This window comes from Ranitomeya variabilis, chromosome 3 (assembly GCF_051348905.1).
Source record: "Ranitomeya variabilis isolate aRanVar5 chromosome 3, aRanVar5.hap1, whole genome shotgun sequence".
NCBI classification, from domain to species: domain Eukaryota; kingdom Metazoa; phylum Chordata; class Amphibia; order Anura; family Dendrobatidae; genus Ranitomeya; species Ranitomeya variabilis.
In genome coordinates, this window is record NC_135234.1 from 405,676,258 (window position 1) to 405,700,685 (window position 24,428).

A 24,428-nucleotide genomic window follows, 5' to 3' on the forward strand; every position below is an offset into this window, starting at 1 on the left:
TAGATAGATAGATAGATAGATAGATAGATAGATAATAGATTAGATAGATAGATAGATAGATAGATAGATAGATAGATAGATAGATAGATAGATAGATAGATAATAGATAGATTAGATAGACAGACAAAGTTTTGCTAAGCGGACACATAAGTTAGTCGATGCTGTAGTGCAGGACAGCACTGGAAGTCTCTAAATGTACAGGCAGCAGAGCTCTGGAATGAAGAAGGGCTATACTGTAAGAGCAGGATGCATGAAGACTGGCTAGAGGTGGGGCCCACTGATCACTAGGAACAACGCTAGTTGTATCAGAAGTCCACTGACTGGCACATAGTGGAGGGACTGGCTGGTACTATGAATGTTCTAGTTTTTGTATGAGTGCAGCCCTGCTTCTGTATATGGGGGGTGGGGGGGACTGACTACAAGAGGACAGCGTGCACACTTTAGGACATCGCCGCTTTAAATACAAGCCCCGAGGTCATTTGCACAGTTCAAAAAGGAAAGAAGCTTACTTCACATGGGAAGCAGCGTCTAGTAAATGGATATCAAGATTAATACAAAATTTGGGTGAGTGATGCTATATATATATATATATATATATATATATATATATATATATATATATATATATATATATATATATATACTGCTGCATGTGCATGTATTTTTGAGTCACCAGTCAGGACATACATGTCTGGATAGTGTCTCAGCGTCTATGCTCCAGATGGGGAGATGAGGGTGAAAAGGACACAGTACACAGCTATCATGTGTGGCTTGTTGTCCTGTGTGACTTGTCCCTTCCCTGAATCCTGGGAAGAGTTTGGTACAAGTTCACAGTACAGAGATGTGCAGGAAAGGTAGCTACACACTTTGTGGGGAAATCATGATAAGTTCCTATTTAACTCAAGAAAGATGGCATTGTATACAATGCTGCTATAGTCCGAGGGACCACATCAATACAAATAAGTACAAAAGCAAATGTATGTGTATCTATCTGTCTATATTCACAAAGCTACTTGTGTTTGTTTATGTGCTGCTGTGTTCTATTTTTTTTCTGCCAGAAGTCTTTTTGCAATTTGTTCTCCATACAGATAAAAAGCATTATATGAGTAATATGCAATAGTGATAGGTCTCTTTAAGATGTCCATTTCTAGATCTGTTCTTATTAACTGGGGCTCAGTTTGTTAAAGAGCTGCTTGGCGCCAGTCTGCTGACGTCTTACAATAAGAACCGTCTCTTGTCACTTCATATTTACCCAAAAAATCTTCAAACAGCGCCCTCCAAACGCTGCACGCCCTGCGCCAGATCAGAGGAGGACGACTGCTTCCCAGCCATGTCCTGTGTGATGTGCTCCTACACATAGTATCCTGGCTGCAGTGCTCATCGATGGCATCAATCATAAGCAATGCATTATTGATCGTGCCTGTGATATTGTATGAGTACATGTGTTGGGGGAGGGATGGAAAGAACCAGACACGGGAGAATTGTGGCATCACAGTGGGTACAGCCGACCTTGCTGGAGGTACAATGTGATTGTGCTTGTACACATGAATTGTGTATGGGCAGTAGGGGCTCAAGTAAAGAACATGCATAATCTGGGTGCTAGCACCCATCTGTCAAGTCTGCGATCAGGGATGGGTTAATCTATTTACATGACAACACAGGATTGTCCTGATTGAGCACTACTTAATATGTTGTCATCTTCTCCTGTAAATGAATGATTTCATCGTGTAAATGTGTCCCTGCTGTCACGTATAGTCAAGATAAGGGAGCAGATGGGGAGAGTGTCATTGGAGAGATAGGCATCAGTATTAAGTGATAGACAAGGTGTCATCCCAAGTCTTTCCCTGGGCCTGGTCCTGCTCTTCACTATTGCTCAATGGCTGTGGCGCCACCACCAAACCTATACAAGTGACATCAGGGCCACTTACAACATGGAATCGTCTGCAGTGGCTCTTATCAACAGTCTGTGGAATCAATCCATCACCCAAAAGCAGGATCATCACTGCCATCATCTTTTTTTTCTAGAACTGACACATGCACAAGATAACCTTTGCAATAATCAAGAAATAATGTAAATGCAGGGGAACAAATTAAGTCCATGACACTAATTTATATATATATATATATATATATATATATATATATATATATATATATATATAGTATATACATATACACACACACAATAACACAGTATCACTATTTTCATGTTACAACTTTTCATGCTGTTATTAAGTTATGCCGCATTCTACAAATACATTGCTTTATTGTGACTTTTTTCCTCAAAGGAAGTAAAATAAGGTAACTGTTTTCCTAGGCAAATTATATGTTTACTATATGCTAAAACACAAAGGTATTTTATGTAATTTTTTGCTATATATTTTTTTACAAGCTGAAGGGACCAATCCTTATGCATTGCATTATGGTCAATGAGTAAATTATGTTATTTTAGTCTATGCGTAGATACATTTCGGAAATACAACACGCATAGACAGACACACAGACACACACAGACTCTCTCTAATTAGAATGTTTAATTTTTCAGTAATGTGACCATAATCATAACCAAGAAAAAGGGTCACCTAATGTATATGTGCACACATTGGTATTTCCTAACTGCACTGATGTATGTAGACCTCAACCACTCAATATTAATACGTTAATAACGCTATTTAAAGGAATTGTCCATCCGATGCTACTTCCCCCACTTTGCTTTCATCTTGGCCCATCTCCCTTCATCCTCCATGTCCTATTTTTAGCTTGTAGACTTAGACCTTGGCGCCAGGCCGTTTAAGAGCTGTCAGAGTCCCTCATATCCCCCATGTCACATGGAGCCTTGCCTGTATAGCCAGTCATTTGGATCTGTGAGTTTGTGAGCAAACGCAATTTGCTCTTCTCCATTGCTGTGTTGTCACCGTGACCTCAGTCAGCAGGGCTGCTGGTGTCCTGTCCTGTCCACTTAGACAAATTGCAAGTGATTGATGAAAAATAACAATTCTCACAAGGAGCCAAGCAAGCCTCCCTTGTATTCTCCTCCCTCTTTTCAGACTAGGGACCTAGCTCCACAAACCTTATAGGAAGTGAATGGAAAGTTTACAAATTACCCTCTCATTCTCACTGGCACAAATGATAGATAGGATTATGTATTTACATAATCCTCTTGTATCAAACTTCCCAATAAAGTCTCATTAGCAAATACAAACATTTAGGTTTGGGAGAAATGTGGGTTCCTGCTTTAGGGAATGAGTTCTGCTGCTGAGGATCATGTTGTTATTCCCAAATCTTGGTTTGGACGTGTAATTCGGGATTTTAGATGACTCAATCCTTATTGGCATCTTAATAATGTAAGATCTAGATGAATTAAGTAAAGACTGTAGAACCCGGCTGGATTTCATCAGATTGCATCCATGTTTTTAAAACCAAAACAAATGAGCTGCTTGTGTTCACAGTATAGTGGGGAGGCTGTGTGTCCTAATTTATGCTTTAAGATATTGTTATTTATTTAATTTATTTCCATGGCAAAAAAAGTCGATAAATCAATTTTGAGACTTATGTATTATTTTATGGCATACATTTTACATTGTTGCTACCGTCTAAAATGTCTGCACATGAGGGGTTAATAAAAAATCTGCTGTGTTCAGTTATCAGTTCTTATCTGTGCTGGTGTTGTATGTAGATAGGGCATCAAGCAAATGATAACAAGTAGCAGCAGACTACAGTGCTTTATCTTCCAAGACTCATACATGATTTCCCCTTTCTCCCAGAGGAAACTGAAGGACTAGAGAGTAGTAAAGTACTTATGGGTACAGCTACCTAGCCCTAGGGGGGCTACATGGCAGCAACAGGTGGATTTCAATGGACTCATTTACTTTGTCTTACCTATAGATGTTATATTGTTACTGCAGATTGGCATAAAGACACAAATGCCCTTTGTGCTATGTCCCTACATAGAAGGGGTAACAGGTGTCATCTTTACTGACCTATGTCCTTCCTAAAGCTCCAGAATATGGCCTGCACATTTGACTGTTGTGTGCTTTACTATTATTTGGTTTAATTGACGATAGATAGATAGATAGATAGATAGATAGATAGATAGATAGATAGATAGATAGATAGATAGATAGGCAGTCAGATCGCTATTTAGAATTCATACAGAATGTATACATATATAGACTTTTATTTTTTACATGGTGGAGTAGTAGCTAAAATTTTACTGAACGTGGGGGTAGCTTCACGAAATATAATAGATTTTACAGGACCTTATATTACAGTGCACTAATGATGATAGTTTTGTATAAATTAGGTTCATTAAATTTGTATAGCCTTTTTAGGCTCATTCGGAATGCAATCTCATAAAAAGACACTGTGAGTAATCATTGCTTCCCTGAAAAAAGGCTCCAAATTTAATTGCCAGAATTGGATAAATATACAAGAGCTAATTGTGTTTTATATCACTAATAATAAAAAACAACAGTAGCAAGGGGTTATAAGTACAACCAACCTGTTTGCTCGATTTCAAAGTGTTTTAGTAATAGAGCAGTGTTATTTTTTTTATTATTTACTATATATGTACATTATTTTCAGTGTTAGTAGCAACAAGAAATTATTAGTATCGTTATTATTAATAATAATAGTAATAATAATCGTCACACTCTCACATTGCACTGTAAAATACAGTATACATATTTGTTTGTTAATTTTTATAGATATCATTGCAAAAAATTAGCCATTTGTATATGTCTTGCTTAATTTGTTTTATTTTTATACATTGCATTTGTTTTGTTTAAATTCGTCTTACTAGTATATTAAATATATTTTACAAATATTATATCATGCTGGGGTTGAACGCATTGAGTTAGTTCTATACTTGATTATGTACCAACAGTGAGTGGTATAAGCCAGAGAGAATCTCATGAATGGCAGACACATTTGCACAGATAATTTCGGTTTGCACCAATTCAGTCAGAGGGGGGCGCTCGCACGCGAAAATACAACAAGCAGCTGTTCTAATGTCCATCTCTTCTGGTCAGCGTGAACTCTCATTCACAAATAATATTTGAGAAAAGCATTGGTTCAGCGCTATCTATTCTATGTTCAGAAGAATATTTGATACACGATATGTTTGATTACACAATAATTAAAAAGGAGAATGTAAAGCATTAAAATATTCTGTCGCTGATGGAGAGATAAGATAGACAGACAGACATAGACAGACAGACAGACAGACAGACAGATAGATAGATAGATAGATAGATAGATAGATAGATAGATAGATAGATAGAGATATGGTATAGATATGGGATAGATAGATAATAGATAGATAGACAGACAGATAGACAAAGCCTGATATTATTCTCGTGCTCTGCACATATAAGATAGATAGATAGATAGATAGATAGATAGATAGATAGATAGATAGATAGATAGATAGATAGATAGATACATAGATAGATACATAGATAGATACATAGATAGATAGATATGGGATAGATAGATAGAGAATAGATAGATAGATAATAGATAGATAGATAGATAGATAGATAGATAGATAGATAGATAGATAGATAGACAGAGCCTGATATTATTCTCGTGCTCTGCACATATAGGATAGATAGACAGATAGATAGAGAAAAGATAGATAGATAGATAGATAGATAGATAGATAGATAGATAGATAGATAGATAGATATGGAATAGATAAATAATAGATAAGAGATAGATATGGGATAGATAGATAGATAGATAGATAGATAGATAGATAGATAGATAGATAGATAAATATGGGATAAATAAATGATAGATAAGAGATAGATATGGGATAGATAGATAGATAGATCCTGATATTATTCCCATGCTCTGCATATATAGGATAGATAGATCTATAGATAGATAGATAGATAGATAGCGATACCCATGCCAGAACATGTGCAATTGGGATTCCGAGACCAATATTCTTCCTATACATTAACGCAGAATTCCATTAAAATATCTTAACCTCTTCCCCAGCAGTTCTACTTTATGGACGATAACAACACAGAGACACACAAAGTTTATTAAAAGTTTTTTAAAAAGTTTGTAAACACTATGTGAAAAATACAATTACTTAATTTAAGCGTGTGATTTATATTATTGGATATATAAATACAAAACCAAATGGAAGTTTACTGCATGAAATAAATAAATCTCTAAATATAAATATTATATATAAGTATATATACATATACATTACATATATACGTATATGTGATATACATATATACTACACACACACACATAGATACATGTACATTATACATGCATATATGGAAACTGATGGCGCTATATAAGTGAGTAATGTAAAAAAAAACATATAGCTATATACATATGCGGTTATGTCTGCACACACGCATACCTTATATATGTATCAACTTATACTATGTCAAATACCTCTGCTTGGCTTTGACGCTATTGTGGCATTATGCACAGACATTTTACTTTTTTCCTCTTCCTGTAATGGTATATATATATACCATTACCATATACACACACACACACACATATATATATATATATATATATATATATATATATATATATATATATATATATATATATATATATACATACATACATACACACATACCTCTACATGACACGTCGCCAGCCTAGCGTATCTACACATGGAATTGATAAAGGGAGGTATTGCAATTTTTGAATCAATGAGGAAATCCAGCATTTAAATTGATTGTGTCCCGTTAAGTGACAGGATATGGGCAGGTCATCAGACAGGGGGCAGATTTTAGTTCCAGGAGACAATAGTATCCTATCAATACAGCCAGTGCCTTATCTACATTGGCGTCGTCGCAGCCATAGAGGGGAACATGGCTGGATGGAGCACAGATAGGCGCTTGGGTACCAATGTAACATTTTGGTTTCCCCAGAAAGCCAAGATCATCGTGAAGTGAATGTAAAGCCCATTGCCGGCAGGGAATGATATGTGTCATTTATTGTGTGCTAGCAGCTGAGAGCTGGTGTGCACAGGGAGGATCGTGTTTGAGTCCCTGCGTTTTCTGGCAGCATGCAGTCTATATGAAATGATTCTCTCCTACACTCCCTGAGTACACATGACCCCCACTCTTTCCCAACTCTCCCTTCTCTTCTTTGATCATTGAGCTCTGACCTTGTTCTCAACAGTCCAGCAGGTTGATTGATTTTCAATTACAAAGTCTTCACTGAGTTGGGACTGAATTAACCCCTTGTCTGTGTGTTTAGCTATGTGTGCATGGTCAGCCTGATGATAGAGTCGTCTCCCCCGGGCACAACTCCTGCCATCTCGAAACAGCCATTTGTTACAACTTACAATCTCTAATAATTCATAGAAGAGCAACAACGTTCTGGGAGAAGAGGTTTCATACCATACACCCCACACTTCTACAATCCAATCTAGAAAAGGCCTCATTTATAGGACGTAGCATGATAGCCATTATTCATGTGTTTCCACAAAAATCACCCGTTAACTTCTACAGCCCCAAACTGGAACGAAGGAGTTATACAAAGTATAGAAACCTGTAATAAAATGTTTTCCTGTGAAAAAATATAGCCCGCTTACACTTTGCATCTACTTATTTTAGTTATTGCATGCATGAAACTTGCAATAATATTAGGTGCTGGAAATGTATGTTTGATCTTTCGAACAAGACTCTTATTTGAATCATATACAACAATAAGGACAACAATAATAATAAAGTTTGCCTGACAGAAATAAATAGGATTAGATATGATCAATAAAAAAATTAACATAGCTTTCATTATTTGCATTGCATACTAATGTATTATACATTGCCCGAGATATATATCTTTCCTTATACATTGCCCTTAAGATATTAAATATATACGCCAAATGCTGTCACTACTTATCATTTATGTTCAGAAATGAATTTCAAAGAGTTTCAGGAGATCTCTTTTACATTATCTACTTAGAAACAAATGCATTATATATTATTATTATTACTATTGATATGAAATAATATCTAGTGAGCATTCTTTCATGAAATAGACCATTGCACTGCTCATTTCCCATGATGTGTGTGAGTTGTGCGTTTTCCAACAGTCGCAGGATCTATGTGGAAAACAATATTTATTAAACAGTGGAGGCCACACACAAACACACAGACACATAGACTAGCTGTGCTGTGTGAGGGTTTGTTGGACTTGTACCTACAATCCTGTGGGAGATTCTAAGTGCATTAAATCAAGCTCTGTATTTACGGCATCTCCAGCCTTTACATAAAAGGGATTAAGCAAAGCTAATATTTAATTAAAAAAAATAAGGTTGTCACTGTCTCTTAGCAGGGATTAGAGTGTGGATATAGAGGCAGTCCTGTTAAGTCTTGCAGATGGAGCACTGAGGTCAGGTGTAACTATCACTACTGTTTGTATAAGGTGGTGAGGATGGGTAATAGGGCGCCTGAGGATCACACTGTACAAACATTGGCATTTTCTAGCTAGCTCTCTACATCCCTGCCACCATTGGATTACACTTAGGGAAAGTGACGCGCACAGGGCACAATGCAGTCAGTCACCACAACCAAAGGGCAGGAGCAGGGTCATCAGGGAATCTGATGAAAGGAATAAACGCTGATGCCTACCGGTAAATCGCAGCCCCTCCAGCTCAGTCCTAGTGAGTCCCCTTATTTCCTCTACGGTTCTCAGTGGGGACTAAATACAAGAACTTCTAATAGCAATCACCATTACTGTCTAGCCTTTCTTTCTTCATAATCAGGAAAGTATGAAGCTGATGAATTTAACTCTTTGTCTCCTACCAGTCCGGAAAACCCAGGAGATGAAAGCAGTTCCAGATGGGGAGACTGCCAATCTGATTTAGCTAGAAAAAACAATCAGGTAAAATAGATACAGGTGGAAGGTTCCCTAAGAGGTCACCTCGAGGTTTATTTTAAATCACTTTCTATTTCCTTCCTTTTTGATTTAAAAAAAAAAAACCTAAACAGCTTTCATGATGTCTACAAATTCCAAGCAATATGTAGCATTGCTCGGGAAATGGGACTACAACGTCCAGAATTCATTTCCCCATACAAATTAGTATATTTTTTTCTTGATAAACTTTCGGGATTAGAAAGGAAATATTTCCTAAATACGTACCTGAGTCAGACATATTACCCTATATATGTTTCCTAGCTATTCCATTGATGTGTAATGTTTACACCCTCTTGTGCTGTATTAGCAAAACTTCTTAATATTACATATAATAATGTAACTGTGTGTATGATTAAAAGTGGTACATAAAATTGGACGTTTAATGAATATGTTTTAATGGATGATGAATGTAAATATTAACATACACGTCTCAATGTTTGTGATATAAGATCAGTGGTGAGAGTTCTTATTTGTGTCTCCTCATCAGACCCTTCTCCCCAGGTCCTGTGTGCTGACACCACAATGGACAAGACAAGATCAGAATTTGCCACCAGATCCTACAATTTCCCAACTATTTCCAGAAGAGTCTATAGCCCCTGGCCAGCAAGAAAGCTTCCTGCAGCTGCATGGACAGGTGCACGACATACCAGGGCTACTATTAGCCAGATCCGGGCCAATGGGCGCAGATAAAGTTCCAAAGGTAACCCTGAGCTTCTCAGTCCAAGTCATAGCAGTGATAATAGCGAACTCAGCTGCTGTCTGACACTGCCTGAAAAAGAGAACAGAGGAACGTTTATCTATTTTTTTTATTATAGGTATATATTTATCTAGACTACAAGTAGTATCTAGTGAAGTAGTATTACAAGTTTATATAGAGAAGACTACAAGCAGTATCTATTGAAGTAGTAGTACAAGTGTATATCACAGTTTAGTGTCTGGTCTGTTTTAGGGTTAATCGTTGGGTGATGTAATAATCGATACTGTCATGAAACTCATCAGAAGGTGAATAAGTTGTATATTATAAAGGAAACATTAGAAGCAAATGGGCGGGATCTTGTGTTATTTATATAAAAAGGTCATATATATAAAGTAATAGAGACATTATAATGCAAAATAAACAGTAAAACACAGTGTTTACACAGTTTGCATAATTTACAGTTTCATGAAGTTTTAACAGTGGATTAACCTTGGGTTAGGGAAGTCAAATAATTGGGTTAACTAGACAAATCACAGTGGTAAATGATATGGCTATATACTCGCCATTATTGAGTGACTATACATAATATTCTGTCATTCTAGATTGGCTTATTGTACATTACATGCTTAAATCTAATACTTAGCTTTGTAATGTTTTGAGTGTTTCTATTAGTACATAGCTCCCTCACAATCTGTATTATTGAATTATTTGCGAATATATTCTGCTTGCATGGTAAGAGTATTAAGTGCCATTGCGCATGCACTGGGGGTCTTTTCTCTAGAAGGTTACCTTTGTTGTTGGGTGGGGCTCTGGTTTGTCATATGCCTTATGTCAGTGTATTACGTTTTATACCCTGATTTATCAGGATCTGCATTCCAGATACCAGGGTCACAGGTGTACTCCTTACCCAGGATCTGCTGCTGCTTCACATGTGAAAAGTTACATAGTAACTTCATGTCCCCCCACCCACTTCCCTGACAGCACAGGGAATATTCACTGCATTAGTTTGTGACTTTGACAACTTTTGAAGCAGTGCAGGTTTCTCAGCAGACAGTGATGTTACCCCTCCTGCTTTATCTGTATAGGAAGCTCCTGTCTCATTCTCTAGACACTGTCTGGATACAAGCTCAATTGAATCTTCCTGATCTTAATGCTTTCCAGATTTTACACCTAAACCTTCCAGCCTTTCAAAAGTATGTATTTTCACAGATAACATAGCATAGACATAATGATAATTGTTAATCAAGCCAAAGGCAGTGAGATCCAGTATTTGAATTATATTATTTTTCCTCTCACTTATTAAACAAGTACAGCAATGCATATGAAAAATGTTCTCATCAGCAGTACTAAATGCCCCTTAAAGAGCAGGTTTAAACCAATGTCCTTTCACCATATGTCTTTACTGCAGACGATGCCCTTTGCCCTATAGAAATATATATGATCACTCATGGTCAGTTTAAAAAACATGCTAGAAAGAAATGCAAATAAATAAAATATTAATGTAACTTCCTAATTCTTGTCAATATGTAAGAAGACTGGACAAATAAGGGAAACACTGCTTTATCTGTTCCAATTTTTATTGCATATTTTCAAGATATCCTAATTTTGCCTTACTAGTTATAGACTTCACTCACACATTGTGTGTGTGTGTGTGTGTGTGTGTGTGTGTGTGTGTGTGTGTGTGTGTGTGTGTGTGTGTGTGTGTGTGTGTGTGTGTGTGTGTGTGTGTGTGTGTGTGTGTGTGTGTTTTAGAAGCAGGCTTAAGTGGCATTTTTTAATTCATATATTTTTTTTTTGATGTGTTATATTTCCTGTACGGATGCCACTCGAGGAAAGTTTCAAATCTAGAGCATGCTGCATTTAGAAAAAAAATGCCAGGACCTCAAAAACATACTAAGGCTATGTTCACCTGTTGCGTTTGTGCAGTGTTTTTTTTTTCTAATGCAAATTTAAGCTGCGTTTCACAGTACCAGCAAAGTCTATGAGATTTCAGAAATCTCATACACACACTTTTTTTTTATTTTTCATGCATGTGTGGATTCTTTCAGTGTTTTTTCCAGTGTTTTTCACCCATTGAAAGCAAAGGGTAGTGCAAAATAGGCTGCAAAAACGCTGCAAAAAATGCAGGTATCAGGTTTTGCTGCGTTTTCGGTGCCAAAACCTGATGATGATGATCAGATTTTTTTTGAAATTCACTAAATTTTATGAGCATGCACAAGAGACAAATGTACCCTGACAAAAACTCAGTAAATAAATGCACAAAAAGCACTCCAAAATACGTGGCAAGGAACCTGTTTTTTTCTACACTGCTTCTTTTATGCCAAGAGAGCAGGTTTTGCCTGCAAAAAAAATACTGCAAAAACACAAAGTGTGAACATGGCCTTAGAGTGTTAAAAACACGCCACATTGTGTATTTAAGACATTTCCACACATGTTAAAACCTGAGTTATGTATAGAAAATCACTGTAAAGTTAACCTTAACAAGCAGTTATAAAACTATATGACTACCATGCATCATAAATTACATTTTTAAATCATTTTTATATTTGAAAGGCTTTGGGTTGTTAGTATAAAATTGTTTCACTGCTATAAAAATAAGCAACTGTAAAAAAATATTTGGAGATCACCTGTTTGTCCCTGCAGAATGCAATAACACTTAATTGAAATCCAAGATTTTTTGTAGCCTTCTCCTAGATCAAGGAATGCGGCTCTATTTTCAAAACTAATAAGGATGATCATAGAAACAGAATCAGAGATTATATATACTATATTATACAGTCAGTTCAGTTGCCTAAATTTTAGTCACTAGGGAATTATATTTCTTGTTCCTAAATAAATAATATTGATATATTGGGACTCAATGACTTTCTAGGTCTCTGTTCTCTGGAGCTAATATCAGGATAATATGTTTTTTTCCCCTTGTTTAATTTCCTTTAGTAGTTATGACATAATCTTTTCAGATAGTACTGAAATGCTGGATGAAAACTAATGTTGGTACCAATCCTATTGTTTTCTATGGGTTAATTTCTGGCATCCTGCTCATCAGTTGTTTCCCCATCTAGGAGCTGGATCAAAAAAACTGTTGCATGCATTGTTTTTCTGACTGGCTATGAAAACCAGACCAGTGTTCAAAGTTAACAACTTTGTCATTAGCGGTGTCTGGCTAGCTGGCCAGACAAAGCTGACCCTAAGGCTACGTTCACAAGTGGCGTTTTTGCAGCATTTTTTATGCACATTTTCAGCTGCATTCTACAGTACCAGCAAAGTCTATGAGATCTCAGAAAGTTCATGCACACAGCTTTTTTTTTTGTCTGCAGTATTTTGTGCTTTGCTTGTTTTTTTCTTGCACAACATAGCATGTCACTTCTTTCAGCATTTTTTTTCAGAGTTTTTTGCCCATTGAAAGTAATGGGTGCTGAAAAAAAACACATGTTCCTGCATTTTTTTTTGTCAAAACCTTATGTGGTAGAATATAATTTTTTGTCACTATACTTTATCAGCATGCACAAGAGACACATGTAGCATGACAAAAACGTAGCAAAAAATGCACAAAAAAAGCAACAAAAAACAAGAAAAACCTGCTTTTTTCTGTATCTTCTTTAATCAAAGAGAGCAGGTTTTGCAACATAAAAACCCCCACAAAAATGCCACGTGTGAACATTTCCACTGGCTGATCCGTGGCCGTTAAACAACCACTGATTGGCCACATAGCAGCCAATCAGCACTGTTTTAAATCCTATTTAGCTAAGCCAACCACACTCTGCACACAGAAAGATTCTTAATTTGATCTTTCCGTGTACACAGAATATAGTTGTTGTCAGCAGCACGTTTGGTTTACATAGGACAATGTGCTGCCTAGAACTATGATTTGTAAGCAAGCTGAAAAATATTTTGAATCAAGTGTTTTATTCATTCATTCATCGAATGTATGTATATATACCAATTACATAAATTTTTTTATTTGGTCCAGTTCATTTATCCACATGTTAATGGGCAGAGACAGATGTTGGATTATCAGATATTCTTGATTGTAGAGTAGTCATCATCAATTTTCTCTACCCAGCCTTCTGCTTACACAATATATTTAATTTCTGTTCAGGAAACAATTTCTATTCAGAACATTGATTCTTTATTATTGAATTCCACATTAAAGAACTTTTGCAAAGTGGGTTGTATTTAATATGTGTGTCTGTGAGTGTGTGTGTACAAATTTATATTTTTTTTTTTAGTTTTCATACTGTATGTCGGAATTTGTAATGTGCCTATGCGTTATTTAATATATTTCGATACTGTATACATAAAGCCTATACATTTAAATATATTTTTTTATTGTATTAAAAAGTAAGGGTTTATTTACACCTTGCCGACTGGTGGCACTAAACGACCTCTAATCAGCAACTTGTTTGCTAACTGGCGGTTTTTTAATATCTTGTTTACAAAGGCAGATCATGTGTCAAATGAAACTTTATGATGTAATAGATCATTCTATATGAATAGGTTGTGATTGTTCTCGGCAGCACTAGAAAATGTGCTGCCAAGAACAATAATCTTCTGTGCAAACCAAAAGATCATTTAGCACAATGAACAAGCATTTTTCTCGTTCGTTGGGTGCTTGACAGCACAATTATCGAGAAATGAGCTTTCCTAAGAACAATTGTTATTAACCCCGTAACAACCGCCGATGCGTCTTTTAACGGTGGCAGTTAAGGGTACTTATTCCTCAGCACCGCTTTTTAATGGCGCTGAGAAATAAGGTTATAGTGCCCCCCAGCGTTGAAAAATCTCCGGGGTCTTGGCTACCCTGGAAAATGATTTGGGTCGGTTTTTACAGTCCCCAGTGTTGCGATCGCCGTTATTCACCGAATACCGGTGACGCAAAAAAAAAGGTCTGATTTCCTATTTATTTCTCTATCCTCTGATACGAACACATCAGAGGAGAGAGAAATGGGGTCCACCGAGCCCCTCTGGTACCTTCGGTGTCCCCTGGTCCCTCTGGCTGTGTCCCCTGTTGTGAACTGTGTTTCTGGGCTCCCTCTGGTGGTCACTAACGGTATTGTGTTAGGCATGTCTTGTTGCAGGCCTGAGCTCCAGCTGTGTCGTTAAGCAGCGGGTGTTCCCTATTTAAGTCTCCTCCGGACTCAGTCTCTTGCCTGGCATCGTTGTATCCAGACCTATATGGTCTCCTCCGGATTCCTTTCAGTCTGTCTCATGCAAGAAAAGCTAAGTCCGTTTTGTATAATTTGGATCGTTTGCATTTTTCAGTGTCTTTGTCCAGCTTGCTTAATATTTGATTTTCTGGCTCGCTGGAAGCTCTAGGGGGCTGATATTCTCCCTCCGCACCGTCAGTCGGTGTGGGGGTTCTTGAATGTTCAGCGTGGATGTTTTTTTAGGGTTTTCTGCTGACCGCATAGTCCACTATCTATTTTCTGTCTATCTAGACTAGTGGGCCTCACTTTGCTGAATCTAGTCCATCTCTACGTTTGTTGTTATGACCCCAATGGCGAGGGTCTCAGAGGAACGTGGAAGTCTGCAGAATACAAAAATCCAGCTCATAGGGCAGTGGTAGCTGGGTTGACCATATATCTACTCCTAACGCCAACACTAGAAGTAGCCGGGGATCATTCCTACGTTGATTCTAGATGACACGCTCCAGCCGGAGAATCTAGCTACCCCTAGTAGAGGAAAACAAAAGACCTTTCTTGCCTCCAGAGAAGGGGACCCCAAAGCTGGATAGAAGCCCCCCACAAATAATAACGGTGAGGTAAGAGGAAATGACAAACACAGAAATGAACCAGGTTTAGCACAGAGAGGCCCGCTTACTGATAGCAGAATAAAGAAAGGTAACTTATATGGTCAACAAAAACCCTATCAAAATCCACACTGGAAATTCAAGAACCCCCGAACCGTCTAACGGTCCAGGGGGAGAACACCAGCCCCCTAGAGCTTCCAGCAAAGGTCAGGATATATATTTGGAACAAGCTGGACAAAAATACAAAACCAAAACAAAATAGCAAAAAGCAAAAAGCGGACTTAGCTGATATAACTGGAACCAGGATCAGTAGACAAGAGCACAGCAGACTAGCTCTGATAACTACGTTGCCAGGCATTGAACTGAAGGTCCAGGGAGCTTAAATAGCAACACCCTAACTAACGACCCAGGTGCGGATAAAAGGAATGACAGAAAAACCAGAGTCAAAAAACTAGTAACCACTAGAGGGAGCAAAAAGTAAATTCACAACAGTACCCCCCCCTTAGTGAGGGGTCACCGAACCCTCACCACGACCACCAGGGCGATCAGGATGAGCGGCATGAAAGGCACGAACTAAATCGGCCGCATGAACATCAGAGGCGACCACCCAGGAATTATCCTCCTGACCATAGCCCTTCCACTTGACCAGGTACTGAAGCCTCCGCCTGGAGAGGCGAGAATCCAAGATCTTCTCCACCACGTACTCCAACTCGCCCTCAACCAACACCGGAGCAGGAGGCTCAGCAGAAGGAACTATAGGCACAATGTACCGCCGCAACAAGGACCTATGAAATACATTGTGAATAGCAAACGACACAGGAAGATCCAGACGAAAAGATACAGGATTAAGGATTTCCAATATCTTGTAAGGCCCAATAAAACGAGGTTTAAATTTGGGAGAGGAGACCTTCATAGGAACAAAGCGGGAAGAAAGCCATACCAAATCCCCAACGCGTAGTCGGGGACCCACACCGCGGCGGCGGTTGGCAAAGCGCTGAGCCCTCTCCTGTGACAACTTCAAGTTGTCCACCACATGATTCCAGATCCGCTGCAACCTATCCACCACAGAATCCACCCCAGGACAGTCAGAAGGCTCCACATGACCCGAAGAAAAGCGAGGATGGAAACCAGAGTTGCAGAAAAAAGGCGAAACCAAGGTGGCGGAACTAGCCCGATTATTAAGGGCAAACTCAGCCAACGGCAAGAATGTCACCCAATCGTCCTGATCAGCAGAGACAAAACACCTCAAATAAGCCTCCAAAGTCTGATTGGTTCGCTCCGTCTGTCCATTAGTCTGAGGATGGAAAGCAGACGAAAACGACAAATCAATGCCCATCCTACTACAAAAGGATCGCCAGAATCTGGAAACGAACTGGGATCCTCTGTCTGACACAATATTCTCAGGGATGCCGTGCAAACGAACCACGTTCTGGAAAAACACAGGAACCAGATCGGAAGAGGAAGGCAGCTTAGGCAAAGGAACCAAATGGACCATCTTTGAGAAGCGATCACATATCACCCAGATAACGGACATGCCCTGGGATAGCGGAAGATCAGAAATGAAATCCATGGAGATATGTGTCCAAGGTCTCTTCGGGACAGGCAAGGGCAAGAGCAAACCGCTGGCACGAGAACAGCAAGGCTTAGCTCGAGCACAAGTCCCACAGGACTGCACAAATGACCGCACATCCCTTGACAAGGAAGGCCACCAAAAGGACCTGGCCACCAGATCTCTGGTGCCAAAAATTCCCGGGTGACCTGCCAACACCGAGGAATGAACCTCGGAAATGACTCTGCTGGTCCACTTATCCGGGACAAACAGTCTGTCAGGTGGACAAGACTCAGGCCTATCAGCCTGAAATCTCTGCAACACACGTCGCAGATCCGGAGAAATAGCTGACAAGATAACTCCATCTTTAAGAATACCAACAGGATCAGCGACTCCAGGAGCATCAGGCACAAAGCTCCTAGAAAGAGCATCGGCCTTCACATTCTTTGAACCTGGTAAATACGAGACAACAAAATCAAAGCGGGAGAAAAACAATGACCAGCGGGCCTGTCTCGGATTAAGGCGTTTAGCAGACTCGAGATACATCAGATTTTTGTGATCAGTCAAGACCACCACACGATGCTTAGCACCCTCGAGCCAATGACGCCACTCCTCAAATGCCCATTTCATGGCCAACAACTCCCGATTGCCCACATCATAATTTCGCTCGGCAGGCGAAAACTTCCTAGAGAAAAAGGCACAAGGTTTCATAACAGAGCAACCAGGGCCTCTCTGCGACAAAACGGCCCCTGCTCCAATCTCTGAAGCATCCACCTCAACCTGAAAGGGAAGTGAGACATCGGGCTGGCACAAAACAGGCGCCGAAGTAAACCGGCGTTTCAACTCCTGGAAAGCCTCCACGGCAGCAGGAGCCCAGTTAGCTACATCGGAGCCCTTCTTGGTCATATCCGTCAAAGGTTTCACAATGCTAGAAAAATTAGCGATAAAACGACGGTAGAAGTTAGCGAAACCCAAGAACTTCTGTAGACTCTTAACTGACGAGGGCTGAGTCCAATCAAGAATAGCTCGGACCTTGACTGGGTCCATCTCCACAGCAGAAGGGGAAAAAATGAACCCCAAAAAGGGAACCTTCTGTACACCAAAGAGACACTTTGAGCCCTTGACAAACAAAGAATTTTCACACAAAATTTTAAAGACCAACCTGACCTGCTCCACATGCGAATCCCAATTATCAGAAAAAACCAAAATATCATCCAGATAAACAATCAAAAATTTATCCAGATACTTCCGGAAAATGTCATGCATAAAGGACTGAAAAACTGAAGGCGCATTGGAGAGCCCAAAAGGCATCACCAAGTACTCAAAATGACCTTCGGGCGTATTGAATGCGGTTTTCCATTCATCACCTTGCTTAATGCGCACAAGGTTGTACGCACCACGAAGATCTATCTTGGTGAACCACTTGGCACCTTTAATCCGGGCAAACAAGTCAGACAACAGCGGTAAAGGATACTGAAATTTGACAGTGATCTTATTTAAAAGCCGATAATCAATACAAGGTCTCAAAGATCCGTCCTTTTTTGCCACAAAAAAGAATCCCGCACCAAGAGGGGAAGAAGACGGACGAATATGTCCTTTCTCTAGAGACTCCTTGATATATGAACGCATAGCGGTATGTTCAGGTACCGACAGATTAAACAGTCTTCCCTTAGGAAATTTACTGCCTGGGATCAAATCTATAGCACAGTCACAGTCCCTATGAGGAGGCAGTGCACTGGACTCAGACTCACTGAAGACATCCTGATAATCAGACAAATACTCCGGAACTTCCGAAGGCGTAGAAGAAGCAATAGACACAGGCAGGGAATCCCCATGAATACCACGACAGCCCCAACTTGAGACTGACATAGCCTTCCAGTCCAGGACTGGATTATGGGTCTGTAACCATGGCAGCCCTAAAACAACCAAATCATGCATTTTATGTAAAACCAGGAAACGTATCACCTCGCGGTGTTCAGGAGTCATGCACATGGTAACCTGTGTCCAATACTGCGGTTTATTTGCTGCCAATGGCGTAGCATCAATACCCCTAAGAGGAATAGGATTTTCTAATGGTTCAAGAGTAAAACCACAGTGCTTAGCAAATGACAGATCCATAAGACTCAGGGCAGCACCTGAATCTACAAACGCCATGACAGGAAAAGACGACAGTGAGCAAATCAAAGTTACAGACAGAATAAATTTAGGTTGCAAATTACCAACGGTGACAGGACTAACAACCTTAGCTATACGTTTAGAGCATGCTGAGATAATATGTGTAGAATCACCACAGTAGTAGCACAAGCCATTCCGGCGTCTATGAATTTTCCGCTCATTTCTAGTCAGGATTCTATCACATTGCATTAAATCAGGTGTCTGTTCAGACAACACCATGAGGGAATTTGCGATTTTTCTATCACATTGCACCGAATTAGGTGTCTGTTCAGACAACACCATGAGGGAATTTGCGGTTTTGCGCTCCCGCAACCGCCGGTCAATTTGAATAGCCAGTGCCATAGTATCATTCAGACCTGTGGGAATGGGAAAACCCACCATAACATTCTTAATGGCTTCAGAAAGGCCATTTCTAAAATTAGCGGCCAGTGCACACTCGTTCCAATGTGTCAGCACGGACCATTTCCGAAATTTTTGGCAGTACACTTCAGTCTCGTCCTGCCCCTGAGACATAGCCAGCAAGGCCTTTTCTGCCTGAATCTCAAGATTGGGTTCCTCATAAAGTAAACCGAGCGCCAGAAAAAACGCATCAATATCAGCCAATGCCGGATCTCCTGGCGCCAGCGAAAAAGCCCAATCCTGAGGGTCGCCCCGTAAGAACGAAATAACAATTTTTACTTGCTGAGCAGAGTCTCCAGATGAACAGGGTCTCAGGGACAAAAACAATTTACAATTATTCACAAAATTCCTAAACTTAAACCTGTCTCCGGAAAACAGTTCAGGAATCGGTATTTTAGGTTCTGACCTAGGATTACTGATAACATAGTCTTGTATGCCCTGCACACGAGTAGCCAGCTGGTCCACACTTGTAATCAAGGTCTGGACATTCATGTCTGCAGCAAGCATAGCCACTCTGAGGTAAAGGGGAAGAAGAAAAAAAAAAAAAAAAAAAAAAAACTCAGAATCTTCTTTCTTATAATCCCTCTTCTGCAATGCATTAAACATTTAATACTGGCCTGGCAAACTGTTATGACCCCAATGGCGAGGGTCTCAGAGGAACGTGGAAGTCTGCAGAATACAAAAATCCAGCTCATAGGGCAGTGGTAGCTGGGTTGACCATATATCTACTCCTAACGCCAACACTAGAAGTAGCCGGGGATCATTCCTACGTTGATTCTAGATGACACGCTCCAGCCGGAGAATCTAGCTACCCCTAGTAGAGGAAAACAAAAGACCTTTCTTGCCTCCAGAGAAGGGGACCCCAAAGCTGGATAGAAGCCCCCCACAAATAATAACGGTGAGGTAAGAGGAAATGACAAACACAGAAATGAACCAGGTTTAGCACAGAGAGGCCCGCTTACTGATAGCAGAATAAAGAAAGGTAACTTATATGGTCAACAAAAACCCTATCAAAATCCACACTGGAAATTCAAGAACCCCCGAACCGTCTAACGGTCCGGGGGGAGAACACCAGCCCCCTAGAGCTTCCAGCAAAGGTCAGGATATATATTTGGAACAAGCTGGACAAAAATACAAAACCAAAACAAAATAGCAAAAAGCAAAAAGCGGACTTAGCTGATATAACTGGAACCAGGATCAGTAGACAAGAGCACAGCAGACTAGCTCTGATAACTACGTTGCCAGGCATTGAACTGAAGGTCCAGGGAGCTTAAATAGCAACACCCTAACTAACGACCCAGGTGCGGATAAAAGGAATGACAGAAAAACCAGAGTCAAAAAACTAGTAACCACTAGAGGGAGCAAAAAGTAAATTCACAACAGTTTGTGTTTTCCTCTTGCCTCACCGTTATTATTTGTTGGGGGCTTTCTATATCTTTGGGGTTCAATTTCTCTGGAGGCAAGTGAGGTCTTATTTTCCCTCTAGGGGTAGTCAGTTCTCCGGCTGGCTCGAGACGTCTAGAACCAACGTAGGCACGTTCACCGGCTGCTTCTAGTTGTGTGTGTTAGGATCAGGTATGCGGTTAGCCCAGTTTCCACCTCCCTAGAGCAGTATTTATGTTTTTGCTATCTTGCCGGAATATCAGAGGTCCTCTACCACTGGGATCATAATAGTCCCCCGGCTGTGATTAGGGTTAGGGTTGGGGCTAGGGTTAGGGTTGGGCTAGGGTTAGGGTTGGGGCTAGAGTTAGGGTTGGGCTAAGGTTGGGCTAGGGTTAGAGTTGGAGTTAGTACTAATGTTAGGGTTGGGCTAGGGTTAGGGTTGGGGATAGTGTTAGGGTTTTGGTTTTAGGGTTAGGGGTGTGTTGGGGTTAGAGATTAGGTTAGGGCTGTGTTAGGGTTGTTGTTAGAATTGGGGAGTTTCCACTGTTTAGGTACATCAGTGGGGCTCCAAACATGATATGACGTTCATCATTGATTCCATTCCAAAATCAAACTGTGCTCCCTCCCTTCTGAGCTCTGCCAAGCGCCCAAACAGTGGCTTTCCCCCACATACGGGGTATCGGCATACTCAGGAGAAATTACACAACAAATCTTGTGGTCCATTTTCTCCTGATACCCTTGTGAAAATAAAAAAGTTTGGTTCCAAAGTTATTTTTTTGTGAAAAAAGTAAAATATTAATTTTTTCCTTCCACATTGCTTTAGTTCTCGTGAAGCACCTGAAGAGTTAATAAACTTCTTGAATGTGGTTTTGCGCACCTTGAGGGGTGCGGTTTTTAGAATGGTGTCACTTTTGGGTATTTTCTGTTATATTGACCCCCAAACTCACTTCAAATGTGAGGTGGTACCTAAAATAATGGTTTTGTAAATTTTGTTAGAAAAATGAGAAATCGCTGTCAACTTGTAACCCTTATAACATCCTAACAAAAAAAAAATTATGTTTCCAAAATTATGCTGATGTAAAGTAGACATGTGGGAAATGTTATTTATTAACTATTTTGTATAACACCTCTTTCTGATTTAAGGGCACAAAATAAAAATTTTGAAAATTGCAAAATTTAGAAAATTGCAAAATTTTGAAAATTTGTGCAAGATTTCCTTTTTTCATAAATAAATGCAAGTCATATCGAAAACTTTTTACCGCTATCATGAAGTACAATATGTCACAAAGGAATAATCTGAGAATCAGTGGGATCCGTTGAAGCGTTCCAGAGCTATAACCTGATAAAGTGGCAGTGGTCAGAATTGTAAAAATTGGCTTGGTCATTAAAGGGAACCTGTCACCAGGTTTGGCCGATATAAGAAAGTGCCACCGCCTTTCAGGGCTTATCTACAGCATTCTATAATGCTGTAGATAATTCCCATTCCAACCTGAAAGATTTGAAAAATAAGTTTTATTATACTCACCCGGGGGCAGTCTGGTCCGATGGTTGTCGCAGGTCCAGGTCCGGCGCCTCCCATCTTCTGATGATCACCGCCCTCCTGCTTGCTTCATGGCTCCCCGGCATCGCGCTCCTGCACAGGTGTACTTATCTGCCCTGTTGAGGGCACAGTAAAGTATTGCAGTGTGCAGGCACCGGGCCTCTCTGACCTTTCCATTGGACTGGACTGCCCCCCTGGGTGAGTATAATAAAATTTATTTTTCTTATCTTTCAGATTGGATTGGCGGCTTATCTACAGCATTATAGAATGCTGTAGATAAGCCCTGAAAGGCGGTGGCCGCATCTTATATCGGCCAAATCTGGTGACAGGTTCCCTTTAAGTACAAAATTGGCTCTGTCATTATTGGGTTAATACAGCATAAAAGGGGCAGCAGTGTTTACCTTCCCAGGTCTCAGAACTTGCCAAGAATGCAGATGGTGGCAAGTTCTGAGACCTGAGCAGGTACACACTGCTGTCCCTTTTTTGCTGTATTAATACTTGAATGTTTGGAGGATTTTTATTCTTCTTTTTATGGCTTTGCTTTTAAGTTACTGTAAGTGTATGAACAATTGTTTACAATAATCTTGTAATATAAACAGCCCATCATTTGCAGTAAAAATTACACATGTATATATCATTCTAAAGTGCAAAGTTTTTTATACCATAATATTTAATACTTGATAAAGTCTAATTAAAACACCTAAATAGTTTCTGATTTAGCAGGCAAATAGTTTAAAAAGTATATTAAATACAATGGTGTAAACACTAATTTTGATTTAATATATGATGTCACATACTTTTTAGTATGAAATATATAATATTTACACATTTTTCATCTTCAGATTGCAAGAAATCTTTCAATAAGGATGAGGTGTGGAATATTTGTAAACCAAGAGAGAAGACTAAAAACATGCTTTGGGCTAGGTGCCATCGCAGAGGAGGCAGACAAACCATGGGTATTCTTCTAGCATTACATATCTTTTCCTGTGTGCTAGGTCTATCATTTCATTCCCTATTTATTTGTCCCTATTAACATTAATGTAGGCAACATGGATTTGTAAGGTGTTTGCCATGTATTTATACAAGCATACTGGCTGTATACATATATTGTTTATCCTTGTTTGTACCTTCAATCCACTTTTTACATGTTTGTCTATGGTGCATATATTTTAATTGCCATTAATGGCCATACTCCTTTTTTGTATATACTTTTTTGTATATCTATGATATATGCCACATTTTGTATGCTTGTTTCCTCTTGAGATGCTGCCTTTCTTATGCCATTAAGTCACTTTTTAAATATTTTATACACTTGTGTTTCAATAAAGAATTACCGTATATATTTTGTTTTCATGTTTGCATTATAATTGCCGATTGCCCATTACTTGTGTATTGGATATTTACTGACTGTATTCTGGTATATAATAAGTGGGTGATTTTGTACTTCTAAATAATGAAATTATGAATAAGCAACTATTACAGTAACTAATGGTGCATTTACCCTGGCAGATTATCGGCAATGAGTGTTCTTAGGAACACTTGTATCCTAATAATAGGTCAGTGTAAACAGGCTGCCAATCAATTGATGAATGAGCAAAATGCAAGTTCATTGGGTGAACGTGATTCATACAAACCCCGGATGGAACCACTTATGAGGCAGATGGAGTCACTTTCGACTGGTCTGTGTTCTGGTGGTGTCCCACCATTTTTGGCATCTTTTTAGCGCACAAGTGTGGACGACCACAGATGTGTGCACACCTAAAAAGATGGTTACTAACGGAGCAGACACCAAATGGACTCCAAAGTGTCTCCATCTGCTTCATTGTGGTGGGTGGTTCCCTTGGGGGTTAAATCTGAATTACATTTTCGTGGGATTTACATGGAAACCCCAACATAAGTGCTCAGCTAGAACAAAAGAATGTGTTTCAGCCTTATTCTGGAAGCAATATAAAAATATGTACCCCAAAATGCTACCAATAAAATCCCTAATTTATCCTGCACAAAACCAGCCCCCACTGAGGTC

At 39.5% G+C, this 24,428-nt stretch overlaps 1 protein-coding gene across 5 annotated transcripts; it reads left to right on the forward strand.

The window, feature by feature from the left end:
- The first annotated feature begins 113 nt into the window (after nucleotides 1-113).
- On the forward strand, nucleotides 114-23,763 carry LOC143818271 (uncharacterized). Of its 5 annotated transcripts, XR_013224431.1 has the most exons (4): nucleotides 8,645-8,659; nucleotides 8,805-8,880; nucleotides 9,401-9,613; nucleotides 23,248-23,763. XR_013224431.1 is itself a non-coding variant. In XM_077299631.1 (3 exons), the coding sequence occupies exons 1-3, from the start codon at nucleotides 536-538 to the stop codon at nucleotides 23,371-23,373; spliced, it is 354 nt and encodes a 117-aa protein (XP_077155746.1). In that variant the 5' UTR covers nucleotides 348-535; the 3' UTR covers nucleotides 23,374-23,763. The 5 variants fall into 5 exon arrangements, 1 of the variants encoding a protein (XP_077155746.1); XR_013224432.1 differs by lacking the exons at nucleotides 8,645-8,659; nucleotides 8,805-8,880 and adding an exon at nucleotides 114-267 and having other exon boundaries at nucleotides 23,248-23,762; XM_077299631.1 differs by lacking the exons at nucleotides 8,645-8,659; nucleotides 8,805-8,880 and adding an exon at nucleotides 348-564 and having other exon boundaries at nucleotides 9,415-9,613.
- The last annotated feature ends 665 nt before the right edge of the window (nucleotides 23,764-24,428 follow it).

Bases quoted from the DNA above. Each gene is read 5' to 3' on its own strand.
- LOC143818271 (XM_077299631.1), top strand. From the start codon at position 536: ATGGATATCAAGATTAATACAAAATTTGG. The intron at 565-9,414 runs GTGAGTGATGCT...CCTTCTCCCCAG, and splicing joins AAGATTAATACAAAATTTGG to GTCCTGTGTGCTGACACCAC. The intron at 9,614-23,247 runs GTAACCCTGAGC...TTTCATCTTCAG, and splicing joins GCGCAGATAAAGTTCCAAAG to ATTGCAAGAAATCTTTCAAT.